At 42.5% G+C, this 20,332-nt stretch overlaps 1 protein-coding gene across 1 annotated transcript; it reads right to left on the reverse strand.

Moving 5' to 3' along the window:
• On the reverse strand, positions 1-5,133 carry LOC120669986 (ankyrin repeat domain-containing protein 13C-B-like). The gene is made up of 3 exons (XM_039949935.1): positions 4,771-5,133; positions 2,950-4,669; positions 1-585 (listed from the first exon to the last, which is right to left on the reverse strand). The coding sequence occupies exons 2-3, from the start codon at positions 4,579-4,581 to the stop codon at positions 256-258; spliced, it is 1,962 nt and encodes a 653-aa protein (XP_039805869.1). The 5' UTR covers positions 4,582-4,669; positions 4,771-5,133; the 3' UTR covers positions 1-255.
• Positions 5,134-20,332: the final 15,199 nt, after the last annotated feature.

Here is a 20,332-nt window from a genome sequence, read left to right on the forward strand (position 1 = left end):
TATCAGAAGCCACCGGCCAAAATCTACCAATAGATTGCAACGATAATCAGGGCCGAAACGATTCAGGTTACGAAAGAATGTTGACAACAAATCTGTTAACATGATGAAAGAAGACAAGCGGTCACTTCTCGGCATTCGACATCAGACAGCGGTCGAATCTCCAAATCTCCCATCATCCCTCCTGTTAGACGAGTATAGCCCATTTCACCCGCAGCACAACGTAATCCCCCTTCCCCAACCAATGCTAACATCTATCTAAGATCCGTTCCTGCCTTTCTTCGACTTGTTTTTGTTTTCCTGTGTCTTCTTTTTCTTCTCTTCTGGCGTTGTCCAGACATAATCTGAAGGGATGGCAAACGGGTCCTGGATGTCCTCCACACGGCTGCTCGGGCCAGGAGCCGAGAAGTTCTGGCGGTAAGGAGCCTTGATCCACTGAATCCAGGAACTTGAAGAAGGCTGTACTGCTGGGCTCTTGCTGTTGTCAGGACTAGAGGGTGGTGTGGTAAACTCCTCTAGTGGCTGTAGTTCTTCAAATTTTGTGAATGTCACAAGCACCCTGATCGTCGGTACAACCGGAATGGCAACCTGGGAGGGAAAGGAAAACATGTTATAGGATCCAAACCTTCACTATTACATTGGCATAGAAAGCTTATAGATACAGGAAACAAACAATATTCAACAAAAAGCAACAACATGAAAAGAACACTACTCTGCAGGATGTAACTAAAGGAACACATTCATTTAGTCAACATAAACATGCACAGTTCTTACTGTCTCTGTTTTATCTTACATTAGGGTTATTTGGCATCTGTTGAAAATGCATATTTCCCAGTATGGTTGAAGATTGCATATACCTAAGATGAGTTCCCTTGAATTCAAAAGGAAATGCAAACAAATGTGTCAACACAAATTCTAAATTTTGTTTGATATCTTTTCCCTTGTGCCTGACCAGTGTCTACTAGATCCTACCACCCATACCAGTGTGTGCTGCCACAGGAAAGTGCAACAAGTTGTTTACCAAAAGCAAACGTACATTTCCAAAAGGAACAAACTATAATAAAGGACAAGCATCTAAGAGAACCCTTTCTGTTAACAAATGAGTGGATAACACTAGATGCTAGTAATCCTTAGTTGCTACAGATTAGTAAACAAAGCATGGATAACGCTAGAAGGTAGTATTTTCCTATGACTTGATTTAATCTTTGTTACATCCTATTTCACTCATCCTTCCCCTAGGTGCACCTTCCTACTGTCCTTCCCAACAAAAGTCAAATCTTCTGCTAATGCTCCTATTTGGCACAAAGATTCCACTATACCATACTATGAGATACCAAGGTAGCTATGTGGGACTACACCAATGGTAACAAAAGCATTCTAGTTGAAATTTGTGAGTACCTAGAACTTTCTCAACGCAACCAACATTTAAAAAAAATTGAGACCAACGAATATGATGTGTAAAGCAGGTTTGTAGCATATATGATGGCTGAGCCAACAAACCCTACAGCATATAGTAGATTAAATTGACCTTAATCTGATTTCAAAGTGCTGTTGGCCAACACCGCCATTGTTGAGGTAAGATATAGATACCAATTTGCCTTTAACTATACATATCGATGTGTTAGTTTTGTTAACCACACAAAGTATGGCTAGTTGGCTACATCTTAAGGTGAAAAACTGTGTATATAACTTTATTATAATCAATTAGCTAGTTTTGTTAACCACACAAAGTATGGCTAGTTGGCTACATCTTAAGGTGAAAAACTGTGTATATAACTTTATTATGATCAATTAGCTGTTGTTATGAAGATCTCAGGCAGTCAATTCCTAAGGCTTACAACTACTAGTCTCAGGTTCCGGACAATTCTGTTCAAAAGCAAAACAATTATAAATACAAGGAACTAGAACAAACACAAATAACAGGGCTGTTAAAACAAGATGTTATGTGAAACATAATAAACAGAAAAGGTTCATGCTCTGTGTAGGTAACACAGCTTACAGACTATACAGTGCGAAACAAAGTGCCAGATTATTCATGTGTTCAAAATTCTCCTAAGAGTTTAGATAGCGTTATTACTTAAACACTCATGAAATGGAAAGCATACTTCAACAGTCCAAATTCACGCTTATTAGTTGAATATGAAAAAAAAGGCTTGTGTTTCGGCACTTGGCAGTACCAAATTTTGGAAATATTCAGGTGCACATAACAGCCAAAACATAACTAGCTACAAACAAAGGAGATATTTTCAAACATCATAAACTAAGCACAAAAGTGACTACTACAGTGCCAGATGGCCTAATCATATGGGTTAAACCAGATGGCAGTTATCAGAACTTTAAACATTTTTTAGTTACAGTGAAAGTGGCAATTGCTCTGCATTTGATCAGTAAACAAATAAAACGTGATTGTCCAAATATGTAATGCTAGATAGGTTCATTAATATCAGGAAACGCTAAACATCTAGAAAAGTAGAGGAACTTGGAACTATAAGGAAATCTCCTTTGAAGTCAACTAACCCATAGAGACTGCAGATTATGTGGTTACAGCCGGTGTCGCAGTGTTATTCTTAAGGAAACAAAGATTAAGAACAGCTAGGATCAATTTTAACTTAAGTACATATGTTGCTTACATGCTGTAGTACCTATTCAAATACCAGAAAAATCACCATGTGTTATTAAATGTTGCAAACAGTACAGTTCAATGTGACCACAAAGATACCAATTATCAGGTTTATGAAAGAGAAGAACCGCAATCATCTACAAACCGATAACACATGTCAAAAGAAGTACATATGTTGATTACTGTCATGTGGTTCTCTAATAGTTCAAACTGCATAGGGTAATCAGTCTATATAATGGTTACCTTCCTAACCATAAAAACTGACACAAAGTGGAGTATCATACAGTGATGGTAAAGCCTAAGAAGTATTAAATTTAATATCAAGGCCATACCTTGACTGGAAATGTTCCTGGAGGCAGTTTTGTTGTAAGTAGATCCCTCAAACGATGGATTGCCTTCACCTTGTTTGCAAGAATATCAAGTAATGGCAGGAGCTCCTCAGTTCGAAGAGGGAAGTTTGGAGAGAGCCACAGCACAGGCCTTAGGCCTTTCTTGTACTCGCTTTCTTTGGAACCTTCCCTGCGCCTATGCTCATTCTCTGTGGAAGCAGCATGTCTCCTATTATCCCTTTCTCTGATCCTTCTGTTGTCATTTGCTCTGACTACATCTACTGAATGCCTTCCCGGTCTTGTTGGTACATTTGATGGCGATTCAATGAGGAGGTCGCTCACCTTCTCATCTACACAGAGCGAACTCCTTGGAGGTGCCACCTTCTTCACCCCATCCGGCTTGCTAGCCTGACATCTCTTTCCCCAATTACTAAACCAACCTTTCTTATCATGCTTACTCTCCCCATTTCCAGAGACAGTCACGTCCTCAATTGGTATCTCCCTCTCCCTCAGCTCAACGCAACTATGCCGAGGGCCAGCAAATGAGTCAGACTGGTCTTCACCACCAGCATCTGGAGAGTCCATTTTTAGCGCAGCCTCCAACTGCTTCTTCTCCTCCTCAGTCAGAACATCATCGAACCCCTCACTCTCCGTATCATTGTCATTGCAAGCTGAGAAGAATTCCTCATCCGTCATCGCCCCTGGGACTCTCCTTGACTTGACGCTGACCACCACATGGTGCATGTCATACACCTTCGCCTTCCATGGGCCAACCGCCTCCGTCCGCTCCTGGCGCCGCCATGTGAGCTGTGGGAGCAGCACCGCTTGAGTGACATCAATTCCTGGACGGAAGATGTTAGTCTGCGACATTGCAGTGACCTCCTGCTGGACCTCTGCCTCTGAGGCCGGTGCGCCTGCCCCCTCCAGCGCATTCATAATTTCCTTGTCCTTGTGGTTGATCATCAACAGCGACCCTGGCGGCACCTTGCCGTCCTCAGTGCCCTCACCGAGGAAGAGTATGGTCTGGTCAGAGCGCTGGATCTTGAAGCCATCGAAGCCGGCGAGGGTCATATCGGCGCGGAGGTTAGCGCCGTGCTTCCAGACCCTGTAGGTGTCCGAGGGAGCGATGCGGGAGATGAAGGGGATGACGGAGCTCTCGAAGTGGAAGGTGATCTCCATGTAGAAGTCCCGCATCCGGCGCATGGCGGCGACGAGACGGGGCAGGCGGCGGCACCACTTGGCCCAGGAGAGCGGCTGGTAGTGGCGCACGATGACGCGCGCGAGCGTCTCCTCGCGCGCGCAGATAGCCTCCTGCAGCGCGCTCCAGCCCTGCTCGTTCTGCAAGCTCCAGTCCGCGCCCGCCGCCATGAGCATCTCGGCCGCCGCGGCGTCGCCGAGGCGCACGGCGAGGTGGAGCGGCGTCTCCCGGCCCGGCACGTCGCGGCGGTCGATGACCGCCGAGACGGCCTCGGCGCGGGCCTCCTCGGCGACGGAGTCCGCCTCCGTCCGGATCTCCTCGGGCCGGCGGCCCCGCGGGAGCGCATCCAGCACGCGGCGCAGCGCGGCGTGGTCCCGCGTCGCCACGGCGTGGTGCGCCGGGCTGTGCGCATACCTCGCCGCGTCCACGCCGGCCATCCGCGGCGCCGGCGAACCCAACAACACTTGCCCCCCAGGAGACGGCGGCGCGAATCCAAGAGACGGCGCCTCTGCTCCTCGCCCTGATCTGCGACAGCAGCGGCGGCCAAGAATTGAGCGAAATGGGAGGCGAAATCAATGGCCCAATGATACTAGGCAACGGAAAAAGGAGCTTCCTTTCTTGCTTACCAGTCGCCCCCAATCTTGGGGCTTCTCCCTACTTGCTTGCCTTGCCTCTTTGGGTTCTCTGCTCCTCTTTCTCTCTCCTTCCTCGGTTCTGTTGTATTACTCCCTCGTCTTCTCTCTCTCCAGACCCAGGCTAGAGTAGGCTGGGCAGCGCCTCCCCCCTCCCCTCACGGCCTCACCTCAGGGGCTTGCCCAGGAACAGAGGAAAGTATTGGAATCTAGAGAGAGAGAGGGAGGGAAGGAGGGAGGGATGGGGACAGCAGCAGCAGCCTTGCAATGGGGGACGGAGGTGAGGTGAGATTGAAAAGTGAGCAAGGGGGAAGAACTTTTGTTTTCTTCTCCCTTCTCTCTCCTGCGTCTCTCTCTCTCTACACACACTTCTTCCGTTCCTTCGGCAAAAGGGGGAACCGTTTTGGTTACGCGAATTTGTCCCCCACTGGCAAATTTACGCCGCTGATTAATCGATGATTAATCGCTGGTTAATTGGCGCTTTATGATTGGTTGAGGCATTTTGGATTTTATGGGCGCGTCATGCGTGTGCCCACCACCCCAGCTGTAGGGAGTTGGACAGTGGTGCTTCATCTGTGGTGTGCGTCTCATCCAACATGCCCAATGTTTTTTTTTTTTGAAAAGTAACATGCCCAATGTTTTGGAAGACGAGTGTGGCTATATATTTCCATTATTTTTTTGAACAAATATATATCTCCATTGTGATTGGAAATTTCGTTTCAGTAACATAGGAATTTGATGAGCTATTGGTAAATTCCTCAGAGATCCGAGTTTGGAACATAAGACATCATGTGTATCAAAATTCTGATTCTATAACTTCCAGCACGGCTTTAAAGTACAAGTCTGTCTCCCTTAAACCTTGGTTCTTGGAGAAATTGCGTACATATTCGTAGCTCTTATATATTTGTTTGAATTATTGTAAGAAAAACACATACTTATTGGCGAGAAAAGATGCACACTTACTATTCAGTTCGTTTTGTTTTATTCGGTCGGTTTGTGTTTAGAGGTCGAAGAGTTAAAAAGCTTTTGATTCCAACTTTTGATTCCCATCAAACCCCACAACAGCTATGAAGTATGGCTTTGTTTCTTAAAGGGTAGCAACTCATGCACCAAATAGAAAAACACAACCACGGTTGGTAAAGCTATTTATTCCTTATGACCTTCTTCTATTATTTGTTGTATGCAAATTCTAGAACGTTGAAGAGAAACATCAGAAAATATGCGGCCTGTTTGGATGGCATATTGCAGTTGGCTAATATTATTGTAGCTACAGCACCAGCATGTTATGGGTGCCTATGGATAGCCGAGGCTCTACAATAAGTACGGTAACCATCCGCTACAGTAATCAGCCGCTGCAGTATATAGCCTCTCACAAAACCAGCTGCTACAGTGAATCGGCCAGCAACAACAATCAGCCATCCCAACAGACACATGGTGCCCCACATCCTCAGTCTCTGCATTGCCACTCCAAATTTTGATGAGACAAGAACTACTGGGCTCTCATTTTATTTGTGTCTTATATTCAATAACGAACACTTTTCAAAAATATTCAATAACGAAGGGCCACTATTCAAATTCTAGTAATTTACATTTTTTAAAGACAGTAATTTACATACTTACCTCGACACACAGCCCATGTGTGTCGATCTTCCCCTCTACTGCTAAAACCTCCCTTCAACCTTCATGCGTGTCAATCTCCATTCTGAAAACAAACCCATCCATTTTCGCACAAGTCTGCAAAAATCAGCCTTCTTTTGCCGAACACCGCACGAGCCCGTACCTCCATGTAGAAGGTAGACGAGATCATTCCCATGCCAAGAAAAGCAAGAAAGACGAGGACGGCGAGACACCGGATGACACAAACTGTAAAAAAGACTGGTGGTTTACCCGATCATACCGGCATGATTTTTGACGGCCCCACGGCGGGCTTGGACCACCGAATTATTCAGGCAGCACGCGAATTATTTGGCCCTGCTGAGTGCTCTCATCATCATCGATCTCAGCTCGCAGGCTGCCTGCGTGCTGCAGCAGAGTTACACGGCAAATTCTTTTTTTTTTGAACGACTTTACACGGCAAAGTCCACTTCTTTCTCTCTTTTTTGGTTTGAAAAAAATACGGAGGAAATTGGAAATGGTTTGGATCTGCTGGCTGCTGGGGCGCCCATGTGTGTGGGGAGAGGCGATGGTGATCCGTGGATGCATGGGTCTCGCAGTCTCACATGGGCCTTGATCCAGGGTGGTCCCCGGGTGTCAGCCGCAGGATGTTTTTATTTTTATTTTCCGTTTCATGTCTACCCTCAATCTCTTGCTGGCTTGTTTAGAAAAAAAAATTGTATCTTGAAGCTGTGCCCAATTCTGCAGCAACACAATGGTGGCGACGGAATTTCCATGCTTGTTTTTTAAGAAAAAAACCCTCTCATATCAGTGAAGTTTTGCCAAGCCTGGAAGATTAAGAAAATGCATGAGCGACGCCAACGACGACCACTCGCAAAGTCAGAATAGAATCTCTCAGATTAGTGTGTAGCTAGGTGTAAGGTGTAGCAGCAGCTAGCGAGTGTAGGCAGGCAGGGCAAAGAGCAGTATTGTCACGTGACGTTGAGTGTATCTAAGCTAGTGGTGGTCCGCGTACTTGTGCCATTATCACAAGGGCATCGAGATTATGGGGGAGATGTCGCCCTTCACTAGCTGGTAGATGTTTAAACTTTTAGATGTAAAGTATTGTAACAATTTCGTTTGTATTTGGTAATTATTATTCCGTCATGAATTAATTAGACTCAAAAAATTCATCTAGCAAATTATAGACAAAATATGTAATTAGTTATTTTATTTAGCTATATTTAGTACTTCATGCATGCGATAAAACATTCGATGTGACGAAGAATCTTGTAAAATTTTGAAATTTTGAGGGCAACCAAACAGGGCCTTAGTATACTCGTCAGATTTGCGCAGATTTGTTCGTTGTCAATAGTAGGAAGGACCTGCATTTAGGAACGGGATTTCCGAGGTTTAAAGCAGCCATGTGCTGCTTGATCAGGGTGCTGATTGTCGCCAAAATCCTTTTGCCAAGGGAAAAACTAAATAGCGGTGATCGAGCCAGAATCAGGACGATCAATTTGATGAAGCAAATCCAACATGAGCTGTCAAAAAAAAAACATGAGCTGTCAAAATAAACCAACTAGAGTGGTAAATAAGCTGGCTAGGTACCTTATCAAAATTCTGAGGAAATAAAACTCTATGACGAATCAAATTAAGGGTTTACCGGAAGAACCGAAATCTCTTAAGTCCAAATATTTGGTTTCGATAGCTAGCTAAACCATTAATCACCCATTGTTTGCGCACAATCCTTTTTTTAATAACTCCATTTTATGGCTACACTCGCCTTGGGGATGTAAGCCAATATCGACTGGGGAATGGGCTAGCAATGAAAATTTATGGCTAGAACTGGTGGCGGGTCAACCCGGACGGGCGCTTGATGTCGGTATTTCGTTCACCTGCTACTAAATTGCGCCGCGCTGCTCTGTAGCTCGATAGCTAGCATTCAAAGATAAGGATTTATATTGGTTTGGGCGAATGCCCTGCGCCCAATGTGGATGGTGTTCTTCGTGTTCTTTGCGCTCAAGTGTTGGGTGTTTACAACGGCTTGCAAGCGAGTGAGATCGTGTAAGTAGTGTGCACTCCGAGTTCAAATTTCAAAAAGCGTCTCGTCCTTACTTAGTGAAGGCCTAGCTCCATTTATATGGTTGTGGGTCGGGCTATAATCGAGAGAAAGGGGTGTCTCAACCCCCCTCCCCCCACACCCGCGGGAGAAGGCGGCCGCCCCGCACGCGCCGGCGTGGCGGCGCGTGGCCGCCCAGCTTTTGCTAGGAGGACTTCGCCACCACAGGGCCGCCGGCCACGCCGCCCGCCTAGGTGTGGACTGACGAGCCCGCCGCAGCCCCGCCGACGCCGGAGCCCGAGGCGCCGGCCACGCCGAAGTCAGCGTGCGCTCGACTGCGCAGAGAAGGATGACAAGTAGGCAGCTGCATGGAGAAGGAAGGTGATGGTGTCGAGCAGATGGCCCCTCTGGAGAAGGATGGCGCCGAAGAGCTGGTGGCCGCGCAGAGAACGGAAGCGTAGTTGAGCAAGCGAGTGCTACTATGAAATTATAGTTATTTATGATGTGGGCACAGGTAAATGTAGATGCACCAGTTTCAAATTTTCTGGCATCACTAGCCACAGTGTTTGGAGTGATGCACAAATCATCTCTCTCCTCTCTGGACATCACTCTAGACACACTGTGGAGGAGTCGAGTAAAAGAAAACAGCAAAATGCAGTGTGAGCTATGGCCAGCAAAGAAAGAGAGGGAAAAGCAATGGGTTTGTGCCTTTGTGGTGTCCACGCCACCGGTCCAAGCCCCTTGCTGAGCCAACAGCCATCCCGGCATCCCCACGCGCGCAGCGCAGGCAGCAAGCCGTGGTCGGCGTCGCGGGTTCCGGGCTCCGCGCACGCGCCCGTGGAACTCTGCAGGGATTAAGGGGCGCAGCGGCCAATCCCGATCCAGATTAGTGGAGGCTCCCTGCTTAATCCGGCGGCGATTAAGGAGACACCCCCGGCTAATCCATTTGGGGGGACGGAGAGCAACCAAGCCAAAGCTCGAGGCAGAGCAGAGAGCCCGGGATCTGTGTCTTCCAATATTTTAGATTAATATATAATCATGAAAAATGCTAGAACTAGATTTGACTCTAGAAATCGTTTAGAAAAGCTGTAACTTCGTTATGGTCTGCATGTGTTTTGGCTGATGTCAAACTGATGTCTTATTAGCTTGTTGACCTATTGACAACATGCCCCTACTTCCGCATGCTCCCCCGGTTCTTAAACATAGGACATTTGTTGTTGATATTTTCTCAAACTTTGATCATTTATATTTATTTAATCAATTGGTTAAGTGAAGTGAAATGGGTACCTGCACTAATCTATCATCAAAGGTACTTTAGATTTAACTCGTAGATTTATATATGTATATAAATATTTATAGAAAAGAGGGATACTTGAACAGATGGAAAAGGTCAATGGTGGCATATATTTAAGAACGGAGATAGTAATAATTATTTATGACCAGAAGAATACTCTAGTACTCCCTCCGTTTTAAAATGTAGGTCGTTTTGATTTTTCTAGATTCATAGTGTTTTTTAAGCATCTAGATATATCGTATGTCTAGATACATGGCAAAATATATGAATCTAGAAATGTCAAAACGATCTATATTTTGGAACGGAGGGAGTAGAAAATTGAGAAACCGTCTTTATTAATAACTGGCTCTAATTGTGTGTTCAAAGATAGGGTTCTAGAATTGGGTGCTCCTCTCTTGCGGTTGAAGTATTAAGCCGATTTTTCCATGAGACAAAGCCAAGAGCGAGCATTTCCATATGTTTTTCCCCGCCTAAGAAACTAGACATCTAGAAACGAGACAAATCGCTTGCTTGTGTGTCTATCCTGAACTTCAACTTCTTAACCGAGTCGGAACACGGCAGCTTCAGCTTTCATAGTTTGACCATAGCTTTTATTACCATTGAGAAATTGAGAGTTTGCTGTGTTCGTTTTGGTCTACGAATTCTAGTGTTTACTGGCGAACAACCGTGCCATACATTAAAAAATTATTGGCGACAAAATAAACAAATAAAAAACAGACGTTAGAGTTTCTTTTTTAAAAAAAAATTCCTGTTATGTTACAATTGGTTTGGCTATGTCCTGTCGTACGAAATACTCCTATTTAATTTCGTATAGGTTGTTTTCCCAGCCCCAACGCTTCTCTCTTGCTCCATCTCATTTTCAAATATTTTTTTGAAAGACCCATCTATTGCCACATTTTATCATTCAGTTCTAGTGGCTTGGCACGAGGACACATCGCGCACGCAGTTAATTTATAGCAGACTCCAAGCAGATTAAATACTGAGGTGGAGGAGAGAGAATAGAAGAGAGAGGAGAAATGAGCTGCAAGTTTATAGCCAGCTTCGATACAAGAACTAAAAAAACTTTTGAGATAGACAAATGGGTCACATATTAATGGTGAAGAGCTAAATTACTATACCAGTGGACTAAGAGAACTCTTATGTGCAGGCATAGGGTTTAGGATTTAGGGTTTGGGGGAGGGAGTGGGGAGAGGGGCATGCTATTCCTAGCTAGGCTGCTCGGGGTCACCATGTGATCCGAGTGGACCTACCAGGCCAGTCTCAATGAGAATTTTATGGAGAGTTTTATAACATTAAGTGCCATCACTTTTGCTGACATGACAAGAATAGAGAAAGATGAAGTTTCATGGGATGTGAGAGCAAGGCTAATAATTTAGCCCATTGCTGGCTGCAAGACTGTTTGTAATTCATCTCTCAGTCCACTTGTATAGTAGTTTAGTTCCTCATCATTAATATATGGTCCACTTGTCTATCTCACAAATTTTTTTAATTCTTGTGCCAAAGCTTACTGCCCACTTCCACTCTCTCCTCCTCTTTTCTCCACCTCATCATTCACCCTGCCTATAGCCCATAATAATACTTGCTGATGAATCTCATCTGACACAGTTACTTAGTTCTCAGTTTAGATAACTGTATTCATGAAATTCTCACTGAGACTGGCCTCACAACTACTCTCTACCTTGAGGATTCTTATTTTAAGTCTAAAATCGGTTCAACAAACTGGTTTACTTGTATTTTGTTGTTGAAATAATTTTTTATTATTGTTCGAGTAATAAAAAATAATTATTAGACTTTATGTGATAATTTAAGTGCTAGTTGTAACTCCATTTGCACCGGCTAAATCGGCCTTGTCCTGCTCGAGGTTGTCGCCGTCTTTTCTGCCCGCGTCTCCCTCCCGCCGCGGCTTTAATTTGCACGACCGAAGCTTGCCTGGGCAGCGGGGGAAAGTTGCTGATTGCTCTGGCTGCTGTTGATCGCCGCGCCGTGCCATGCCGGGAAAGCCGCGCGCACGCGGGCAGCGCAGAGCGTGCGCGAGACACGGCGGGAGACCGGCGACGAGCCGAGCGGGAAAGACGATGGCGACGTGCAGCTGAGGGGCTGACAGGACGCGCACAGCTAAGCAGCTAGGGCAAACTTTTGACAACAGTTGAGAACTGGTTTTCAATCATCAGCTGCTTAATTAATAATCGATCAATTAATTGCCCCCAAGAGCGATCACATGCATCTCGATGGTGCATACAAATGGTGTTCTAAGCTAAATCTAGTATTTCTTTAAGTATATTTATTTATAATATACACTATACATTTTCTGTTCTGCTGGCAATCAGCAACAGTATTTTTTATACCAAATCAGTACCAGCCACCAGCTACAAGTCAGACAATAGTATTTTTCTCTCACAACAAATTAGCATCAGTCACCAGCCACGGCCAGCCCAAACAAAATGATACATTAGGGCCGTATTTAGTTCCGTTGCAAAAAAAAATTTCAAAAGAATCGTACTAATTTGAAGTACTAAATGAAGTCTATTTATAAAACTTTTTTTGCACAGATGAGTTGTAAATCGCGAGACGAATTTAATGACACTAATTAATTCATAGTTAATCAATAATTAGCGAATAGTTACTGTAGCATCACTGTTGCGAATCATGAATTAAGTAGGCTCATTAGATTCGTCTCGCGATTTACAGCCCATCCATGCAAAAAGTTTTGTAAATAGACTTCATTTAGGCCGTGTTTAGATGTTTTGTAAAAAAATTTTGCAATGGAATCTTGCTAATTTAAAGTACTAAATGAAGTCTATTTACAAAACTTTTTGCACAGATGGGTTGTAAATCGCGAAACGAATCTAATGATGCTAATTAATACATGATTAATTAATAATTAGCGTATGGTTACTGTAGCATCAATGTTGCATATCATGGATTAAGTAGGCTCATTAGATTCGTCTCGCGATTTACAGCCCATCTATAAAAAAAGTTTTGTAAATAGACTTTATTTAGTACTTCATGCATGTGTCGAAACATTTGATGTGACGTTTTTTTGTGTTTATGGGGTTTATGGGGTGGGAACTAAACATGACTTTAGTACTCCATGCATGTGTCGAAATATTTAATGCGATATTTTTTTGTGTTTACGGAGTTTACGGGTCGGATCTAAACAAGGCCTAAGCAGCAGTAGGTTTCTGTTATTCGGCCTCGCGGGTCAAAACCCATCTAGACAGGCATCTATCCTGTTTAGTTTAGTTTCAGCCTTGTCATCGAACACCGCGCTACTGCACGATGCTGCTGCCGACTTTGGTCCTGGGCAAGCACAGCTCCAAGACATGTCTAATCCGGCATTCAATCAAATTAAGAGGACTATCCATCTAATTATTTACTAATCCAGATTATTTGCAGAAGACATGGTCTCGTCGGTCGTCACTCCAGCGATAACGACAAGAAGAGGAGACAAAAACATAATCTAGATTTGGCCAGCCTCTGACGGTAGATGTCGCACCGGATATGATTCCGGTAACAGTACAGAGATGAGAGAGAGAATGCAGACTTCTCTTCTGTTTTATCAGGTCAAAGATGCGTCTCTTCCTTCGAGGATTTGATTTGAACCCTCCGTTCTTTAGGCCTCTCCAAAGGTTACAGACCCTTTAAGTTTCCACCCCATAAACAGTTTCCACCTCATAAATTCTGTAAACATAAAAAACCGTCACATCGAATGTTTCGACACATGGAGTACTAAATAAAGTCTATTTATAAATTTTTTTTACATAGATGAGTTGTAAATCGCGAGACGAATTTAATAAATCTACTTAATCCATAATTTGCAACAATGATGCTACAGTAACCACCCGCCAATTATTGATTAATCATGGATTAATTAGCATAATTAGATTCGTCTCGCGATTTCCAACCCATTTGTGCAAAAAGTTTTGTAAATAGACTTCATTTAATATTTCAAATTAGTAAGATTCCAACGAATTTTTTTTTGCGCCGGAACTAAACAGGGCCATAGTTAGATTCTAGCTTTAAGTCCCAAAAATGCAGTAGTCGTCGCATCAAATTTTTAGACACATGCATGAAATATTAAATAAAATTTAAATAAATAACTAATTACACAGTCTAACTGATTACCACGAGATAAATCTTTTAAGCTCTATTAATTTTTAATTAAATATTATTTGTTAACTAACAACGAAATGTGCTATAGTAACAAAATACAAACGTCTCACCAACTAAACACACCCTCATTTAGAAATGTCACAAAAGACCACTTCTCTAACAAGCTAACTTTTCTCACACTATCCAATACTGTATTGGGCCCATATGATCGTAATTGTTTAGCTAAGGGCGTCCGTAGCGGTAGACGATTTACCTGGCGATTTGTTTTTTTAATCAAAATGAACAGTGCGCACAATAGTCGCTAGCGACTCTCTCTACAGCTAGCGCGCACGCTTGCCAATGCTGACTCCTCTCTCAAGCACGCTCTCCCACGCCCCGCTGGAACTGTGCTGAGCTCAAACGACGTCGCTAGCACTGGCTAGGATCGTTGCGGGTGGCCTAAAGACCTCCAGTTTTCCACTCACTCTCTCTTTTAAGGTCTCCGCAAGGTAACAGCTAATAATAGCTACGTAGTCTGTTGATGTGGAAATGAGAACTAAAAAAAGACTATTTTATGTCACTAGACCCACACTCTCCTCTCACATGTTCTTGTACTATATTAAATAGATCCTCGTCGCCAGTGACTACTCTCTCCTACTTTTTAATTGCCACGTCAGATTTAGCTAGCTAAATAGCTAACTATTGCGGACGCCCTTACTCTTCTTGTACATCTTGATCTGGGATCTGTGTGTGAATCCTCTATTGTTGTGCCATAAGCCTAGCGACTAAACACTCACTAGTCAAGATGCAAGTGGGTTGGTTTTGGGTCAACCAGTACCCAACCCATTCAACCCAGGCTGTGTTCAGTTCTCACAAAAACCCCCACAAAAACATCACATCTCCATCACATCGAAACATTAAATGTAGCAAATGATCAATGCATGGAGTACTAAATATAGGTAAATAAAAAACTAATTGCATAGTTTTGATGTACATTGCGAGACGAATCTTTTGAGCCTAGTTAGGTCATGGTAGGACAATATCTACCACAAACAAACGAAACGTGCTACAGTGGGAATTGTTGGGTTAGTGAGTTGACCCAAAACTTAAACACTCGGTTATCCAAAACTCATTGGGTTACCCAGAAATTAAATTAATAAGCTTATTTCAGACCGAGATTCATGAGCAAGTTCACCAGCAGTCCTGCTAGGATGACTACGACAAAGTTTGCCGTGAAACCTGACCAGAACAACATGCCTAAGACGGATGCAACGATCGCTCCTGTCCATGCCCCTGTTCCTGGAAACGGAACAACAACAAACAACATCAGTCTAAGCCACTGAAATTCCTCAACATCGCTCTCTGAACAACAACAAACAACATCAGCCTAAGCCACTGAAATTCCTCAACATCGCTCTCTGGTAGTAACATTTCAAAGCAGAATCTAGTTAGATTAGGTGACTTTCTGATCATTTCAAGCAGCCTGCACTCAGGAGCGAGCATTTTATTTCGTAAATGAGCAACAAATGCAGAGAGTAGTAACTGAAATTATCTTGCCTCTGTTAATTCAGGCTAACGTATTCAACTAAAACAGAAGCTAGGAATTGGCATCACCTGCGGATGATGACGACGCCGCCGCCACCGCATCCAAGTCCAGGAGGTTTCGATCTCATCGTGTGGGGACCCGATAGACCAGTGAGATTGGCACTGCTAGACACTAAATTTGTTTGGGCCGACCCAACGGGTATTTACACTAGTTTTTACATTTTGGGTAATGAGTCATTGGGTCAACCCATTGAAACCTGCAGCCTTACTCACTAGCAAAACATTTTAGCTTCGCAAAGTCTAAGAAGCAACTGGTCGCGCTAGTGACCTATCGCGCGACACTCGCGGGCGCCGGCCTGGCCCAACAAGTGTAGCGGAGAGGTGGGCCACGGCCTTTTTGTCCCATCATGTACACAAAACAGTTCCTTCTCCCCAACAGACCTCGCAATCGGCGCTGCGGTTCCTCGCCTACCGCATCTCGACAACAGGTGGCGGCAGCGCTCGCGGACTAGGAGAGCAGGGGCCCGACGAGGATCGACGGCGGGACTATGATGACTAGTGGCGCGGCTTCGACAGCCAGCAGCGCACCTAAGGTGCCTTCTCTTCTCTGTGGAAACGACGTGCACCTCGATGGATGGGGAAGAAGAGGGCAGCCATAGCGCTGCGTTTTGTGGGGGACGGGGGTAGGATTTTTTTCCTAGTCCCTCCATTTCGATAGCAAGAGGATGGTGCCCAGGGTGAGCTCTGAAAGGACGATGTCGGTGAGGGGTCAATAAACCTGGATTGAAGGTTTGCCATGTTTGCTTCATGGAACCTCCACGTTTTGTGCTGATCTGAAACTGCGTGGCTCTTCCATGGATTCCTGCTCAGTTCTCACGCTAGACTTTATGTAGTAGGCTGGTAGTGGTCAGATTCGCCCAATTTTATTTTCAGTTGGCACTGACACCATTTTTTTGGATTGGACTGATGATATTAGAGTCTATTCAGCTTTTGTTTGGCAATTATGCATTACATCTCGTGCTTGTCAGCAAACTGAACTGCTTTCTTTTAGAATTATATTTGGTACAGTGGATTTTAGTATTACGTTCATTGGAATTTTGTCTCCTAGGAATGCTGCAAGAGAAGACCAATAATTACATGAGAGGGTTTTTTAAAATAGCTTTGAACAATGAGGTCTGTTTTTTTTTGCGTGCCTTTTTTAGACAACAAATGAGATGTGTCGAAGTTTTATTGTACACCTGTATCAACTTACAAAATTCGTAATATCAAGTTAGTTGTATGAGGTTATATTCTGTTTTCACATGTAATTATTGGTATGCATGTATCAACTTATGCAATTTTTTAATATCAAGTTAAGTTATCCGAGGTATCAAGTTATTTTTTTTCTACATGTAGTTATATGGTAGACCTAGGTTCTGTGCTTTCTTAGACTGCAATTGAGCTCGGAGCTACGGTACACCTCAACAACAACAACAACAACATAGCCTTTTTCCCCAAGCAAGTTGGGGTAGGCTACGGTACACCTGTATCAACTTAATTATTTTTTGTAATCTCAATTTAACTTTTCTAAGGTATCAAGTTATTTTTTGTACACCTGTATCATGTGTCAACTTATGTCAAATATATCACATCTTTCTTTTATCATAGATGCACAAAACACTCCCTTGTTTTGTATCCTTTCATGAGGTACCAAACTAAAAACGACTAGGCGGATTATTTGAGAGCACAACGGACTGACGCCAGCCCATTTATATATTCATACATTTTGAATAGTTGTAGTAATAATTAGTTTTTTTGGCATGCACTAAATTTCCAACACGGCAAGTACTGATTCAAACCCATTCAATAGAGGCTTCTAGAATTTTAGAGACATGTTTTTGTTTGGATAAGCATGTAGCAACTTATCAGAGCATAGACCTTGTCCTTTTCTGTTATTTTTGAATCATCATGTATCAAATTATGCATAGCATATTATAAGAACTTGTGTAAAGTATCGTCAGCCTGTAAAAATCACACCCACCAGTTAGTGATACTTATCTATTAAGTGCACTTTTGTTTATATCATTTTACCTTTTTCAGTATGGTACGGGAATGTAAAGAAGTTGTTGCTCCAAAGAGAACAACTAGATCTTACTCTAGTATGGAAAAGTCAGAGGGCTCCTAGAACTTAGAACATGAGGTTGGAATAGTAAAGGTGAAAGACAAACTGCAAGAAGGCGATCAAGTGAAAAGCAAAAAATGGAGAAGGTAACATTCTTTAAAATGCTCATGTAATCCCTATTTTTATATTTAGGGGAACTAGATATGTGCGTTGATTCTTTTTTAAACCGTGGGTGCATTCTGGAATATATAATGCCATATATAGGAAGTTTATTAAGGTCAGTACCAAAAATCTATGTAGTAGAATATGCGGTAACTTTGCTATCTTTTTTTACCAGCAACTTATGTAGAATCATATGTACCATGTTATCTTTTGTACTAGGAACTTATATACAAAGTATATGGCAACTTATGGTCCTTTTTCTCCCACACCAACAAAAAGTATTTCATGCTTAACTTACTTTCTATGCACCTTTTTCTTTCTTTTTTTTCAGGATGTTAATTTTCAATATGGTAGGGGAGATACAAACTTGAACTTGGTGAACCAGCTCCCTCCCCAAGCAGCAGGACTAGTGCTTATTTTAGAATTCATACGCCAAAGAGGGAAGCTCATGTAGCCTAGAAGTCACATATGAGAGTTAATGAATGACCAAGCGGCAAAGAGTAAAACAAGGATACAATTGCAATGAACAGAAGATGTTACCATAGATAATTTGCCAACATTTACTTCATAAGTTGGTATATTATCTCAATGTTACTTGACTTTTGCAGTTGTTTGTAAATCTTTTCATACATTACAAGTTACTCTGTAGGTTTTATATAACTTGTAATATTTAATTTAATATAAGTTGCTACATACTTAGGATCCATATATAATTTGATACTTAGACATTCACACTTTTTACGTAAGTTGATACACTGTCTCTACATAAGTTGTTAAATTATATTTTTCGTAAGGCATAACAATGGAAGTTGTAACACTTTCTCAACATAGATCAATACTAATAAGTTGATACAAAGTATCTATATAATTTAAAGTGGTAATAGACATGAACTATTGCACTGTACAAAATAAAGTTACTCTGTCCGCGAATAAATTTGTATTAGACAACAAATCTCTATACATTTGTATATAAGTTGTCATTGTGCAAACATCATAAGTAGATAGTTACATAAAACAATTTCAAAACATATCAAATATGAATCTTATATTGTAGATATTGCCATAAAGGACACAATGGTGCAAATAAATTTGAAAATGGATCCTTGATGATAGAAATATACTAATTTGAAGGAAACATCATCTCTATATAGTTGTAATGGAATTAAAGTTATCACATATTCTATACATAAATTGATACTAATAAGTTGATATAAAAACTCTATATGAATTATACAAGTTACAACACTCTACAATATGTCTATATATATTTATATTACACAAGCAGAACAAGTTATTATTTGTAAAATATAATATAAATTGATACACAAGTTGTCATATGTTGTGATTACATATTCAACATAAATTGACAGTTGTATAAAACAGCTTTAAAATATATCAATTATGGATCTAGTTTTATAGATCTCTTTGCAAGAAATATTATGGTGCAAACGGATTTAAAATATATTTTTTATGAGAGAGTTATGCTCATACGAAGATATGTCTAGTTCTTGATGTTGACATCAGCGATGACGTAAGCCTGAAAGCGATATTTTGTGGTTACCAGCATGTTCTGCTCGGGCAGATTTTTTTAGGACAGATGGCATTCTATGATTGCTGGAAAAGGAAGGAGTAGTAGGTCGCGCGATCGCATATAGCGCGACCCGTCGCGCCTTATCCCGCTCCTTTTAGCTTCTTTCTTTCTCCGCCACGTCACCTGGAGGCTGACAAAGCCGGCCACGTCGTCTCCCGTTGGAGATGGACTTAGCTGCCACGTCTGGATCATGGCCATACCATTTTTCACTGTTTCTCTTTCACCCTGCCAAAAGGAATGGCAAATACACTTTCTAGTTACTAATTGAAGTCCACTTGCAAGAGCTAATAACTTTTTGTGAACGACACATAAGTTTTATCTTCAGTTCAACTACTTCTTGCTTTGACTAGTGTACCAACCTCTATGAAAATTCAGTCTAGTAATGGGGTTTTTTACATTTTTACCATTATAACGAATGACACTCATCAGATTGTCACTCTTAGAATGACACCTACAACTATACCAACGGAGAGAAGTTTAATTTACATTTTTACCACAATTGCTCATGTGGCAAGCCACGCAGACATGACAAGCTAGCGCCCAGTCAGCTCGGGATGCGAAATGTCCTCCCTGCACCTGTCTTTCCGTCTCCGACAACTGGGCCTTGCAAATTCTCTCATTGATAGGTGGACCCCACTCGTTAGCTTCGTCATCCACCTCTAGCAGGATTCCATGGCCGTGGTCGCCGGCACACCGCCGTGTCCACCTCGCCGACCGGCCAGTCTGCTTGAGCCGTGGCCAGGGTTTACGTTACCGACCGGTCCGGTCAAATCAGCGCGATCCGATAGCGGTTTACCGGACCGATTTGACCGGAAACTGGTGGAAACCGGTCAAATTCAAAATCAAATTCAAAATCGCATGTTCAATCGGTTCCGACCGGCTTACCGGTCGGTTTGACCGGTTTACCGGCTGGTTTGACTGGTAACCGGTCAAATTCAATTTTTTTTCTTTTTTGGTTTAAATTCAAATGCCCGCAAAGTTTACTAAATAAATATTTGTATAACATATTTTACCCTAAATAAACCCTCCAACCCTCTTTTGTACTACTTTTACATTGTATTTGTATACTTTTATATGCACGCTTTTTTTATTTAACTTCAAATCTCCACAAACTAT

The sequence above is a fragment of the Panicum virgatum genome, chromosome 2K, assembly GCF_016808335.1.
Source record: "Panicum virgatum strain AP13 chromosome 2K, P.virgatum_v5, whole genome shotgun sequence".
Classification (NCBI taxonomy): domain Eukaryota; kingdom Viridiplantae; phylum Streptophyta; class Magnoliopsida; order Poales; family Poaceae; genus Panicum; species Panicum virgatum.